Source organism: Sinocyclocheilus anshuiensis, unplaced genomic scaffold (genome assembly GCF_001515605.1).
Source record: "Sinocyclocheilus anshuiensis isolate Anshui unplaced genomic scaffold, SAMN03320099.WGS_v1.1 scaffold363, whole genome shotgun sequence".
In the NCBI taxonomy this organism is placed as follows: Eukaryota; Metazoa; Chordata; class Actinopteri; order Cypriniformes; family Cyprinidae; genus Sinocyclocheilus; species Sinocyclocheilus anshuiensis.
The window spans coordinates 42100-45147 of record NW_015552568.1 but is presented as its reverse complement, the minus strand read 5'-3'; the positions used below and the strand labels follow the sequence as shown (position 1 = coordinate 45147).

At 37.1% G+C, this 3048-nt stretch overlaps 1 protein-coding gene across 2 annotated transcripts in view; it reads right to left on the bottom strand.

The window, feature by feature from the left end:
- LOC107665009 (occludin-like) overlaps nt 1-3048 on the bottom strand; it is a 14694-nt gene that overhangs the window by 8932 nt on the left and 2714 nt on the right. The window contains exons 2-3 of one of the 2 annotated variants that reach the window (XM_016455733.1): nt 1760-2533; nt 816-977 (exon numbers count right to left, since the gene is read on the bottom strand). In XM_016455733.1, coding sequence (XP_016311219.1) covers nt 816-977; nt 1760-2509 — 912 coding nt within the window. In that variant the 5' untranslated portion in view covers nt 2510-2533. The remainder of the gene's footprint in view (nt 1-815; nt 978-1759; nt 2534-3048) is intronic. The other variant, XM_016455734.1, reaches the window with a different exon arrangement.

Here is a 3048-nt window from a genome sequence, read left to right as displayed (position 1 = left end):
TATATATATATATATATATATACATATATATATTGTACAAACAATATATTTAAAAAAAACATTTTGCATTTACCTGAAAGTACATTTTGTAATCAATTTGAGAAATATATTTCCTTAAGCTACTTTCTCTTTGCGGCATTTTCTCTTTGCAATAAATTATTGGCTGTATGGGACTTGTATACAGTATATATAATAATAATCAGTAATACTTAAACACTTCATTTATTCTTTGAACCGTAAAGAAATTCTAATTCAAGCATGCTTTCTAACTGTCTTGGTAGTACAAAAGTTTAGCCGTTCATAGTCATCCACCAAGGAGTTAAAAGCCACTCGACTTTCTCAGTTTGGTTAATGATTAATCACAGCGAAACTAGGCTGGCTGTTAACAAACAGACCATATCAGCAACACATTCAACCTTGTGACTGAATTATCACCAGTGTCGCACAGGCCACTGAAACTATTAAAGGATATATGACTTCAAAATACACCTTCAAACCGCTCCCAGTCTTCCAAAATAAAAAGATCTAAATTGACTATCACAAACTATTTAGAAGAATTAAACTGCTTGCCCCATATACGGTTGCTGGGATGCTAGAGCCTATGGACAATTAAACGTATGAGCATTTCCACTGCAAAGTACTTGGATGCTGTTTGCTTTGGAGACTAGCAATAAGCCTGACACTGGCCTTTTATTTTCATCCCCTTAGGCAAGACACTTCATGCCATTTTGATCTGGGTGTGCCACTTAATTAGTGACCATGTGTTTCTTCCTCCATGCAGCACGTCTCAACGTAGGTGTAATGAGGAAACTTACCCAATCCTCCACATCTCTGCCCTCAGTTCCTCCCATTAGTGGTCGATCCCAGTAGATGTTTGGTTTCCCATAGTGCCAGATTTTACTTCTGGTCCTATAGGAGAAGAAGGCCGCCACAGCCAGTGCCACCACAACCATGAACCCACAAACCATTGCAACTGCCTGCAAACGACAAAACTGTAGTGTTAAGTCCAATGTCTCAAATCAAAGAGTTTTTTTTTTCTTAGTTTTTGTTTTTAGAAGGTTTTTGAAAATCTTTATGAAATCTGTTTGAATCAAAACGTTTTGGTTACACGGACTTTCAATGGAGGGACGAAAATCTCAGGTTTTGATAAAAATATCATAATTTGTGTTTTGAGGATGAACAAAAGTCTTATGGGTTTGGAATGACATGAGGGTGAGTAAACATGACAGAATTTTTGGGTAAACTTACCCTTGAAATTACGATTTAAAGGGACAATTCACCCAAAAATGAACATTCTGTCATCATTTACTCACCCTCATGTCGTTCCAAACACGTATACATTCCTTTCTTCTGCTGAACACAAAAGAAGATATTTTGAAGAATGTTGGTAACCAAACAGTTGCTGGTAGCCATTGACATCCATAATTTTTTCCCCCATAATATGGAAGTCAATGGCTACCAGCAAGTGATTTGAGGGTGAGCGAATGAAGACAAGACTTTTCATTTTTGGGTGAACTATTCCTTTAACATCACTAAATCAACCTAAACACAACAGATTACAGCAACAAAATAAAATATAAGGGTTAGATTAGATCAGGCTTCCACTGTAAGTGTAAATGCACTTCCTGTACTGATTTACACACTGGAGGAGTTGAAATTATGGTCTATGGCAATCCTTTGATTGTAGACTATAAAGAAAACATAAATTAAATGTAGTCTCTAAAGACATTTCGAAACATCCTGTAACTTTAAATGGTACCTCTTGAGGGTCCACGTAGCAGTAGTGGTACAAGTACTGGTTATAGAGGGGAAAGCCGGCCCCCATTCCTGTCACACTGCTGCCATAGAGGTTCTGACACATCAGAAGCATGGGGTTGTAGTATGAGCTGGTGGAGCTCTGGGCCATAGGGTTCACTCCTACAATGTACACAATGTTTATAATGCCCTGAATCACAGCCATTATAGAACAAATAACAAGCACCACCAGGTAGAACTTCCTGCTGCGGAACGTGTTTGTTTTGGAGAAGCTAACTGCAAAGAATCCCAAAGCAATGATGAAGTTTATGGCGGCAATGGCGATCATACTGGTCTTTGCCGAGTAAGGGGTCGGGTAAGAATTGTAGTAGCTTCCGTATCCATAGCCACTTCCGTATCCGTAGCTTCCGTATCCATACCCACTGCCGTATCCACTTCCGTATCCAGGATAGCTGGAATATCCAGATCCGTAACCAAATCCGTACTGCGTGTCCCAAGCCAGAGTCGAGGCCACACAGGCGAAGATTCCCAGACAGAGGATTATAATGGTTCCCATCATAATCTTCACAATTCCCGGAGGGGAGAACCATTTGTAGAAGTGCTGTGGCACCTCCTCGCCCAAATAGTAGGATCCTGGAGGTGGAGGGTAGGGATCGAATTCACTCCGTGGGTCTTGGAAACTCCCCGGTGGTCCAAAGCCATTGGAAGGTGGGGTGTACATCGGGGGACTGTCGTAGGGTTGTTTCTCAAACATCTCTCAAAGATGTGCAATGACCTGCTAAAAGAAGCAAATTAATTTATATACATGAATATCATCACTCAGGTGTTACAGGCAGATAGAAAATGTAACAGGTTCTTTATTTTTTGTTTAAGACCAATTTGTGAAATAATTTCTTTAGAAGACTGTTTAAAAGACAATAAATAAATAAATAAAATAACACCATAAATGTAGCCCAATTCAACCCATGCACTATACTCCAGACTGCGGTGTACAATAGCTTTACGTAAGGAAAAGATCTAAATTTATGTAATTATTAATTGAAAAAAAAAAAAAATCCATGGCAAAATAATAATATAATAATTTAAAAAATGTATTTTAATAATTAATTTTAAAAAATGTTCAAAAATTTAAGTAAAACTTGTATTAACTGAAATCATATTAAGTTTTTAAATGTATGTGAACTTTATATAAATCATATGAATTTAAACACCCTGTTCAAATGTTTGTAACATTTTTAATGTTTTTGAAATAAATCTCTTATACATATACATATATATATATATATATACATA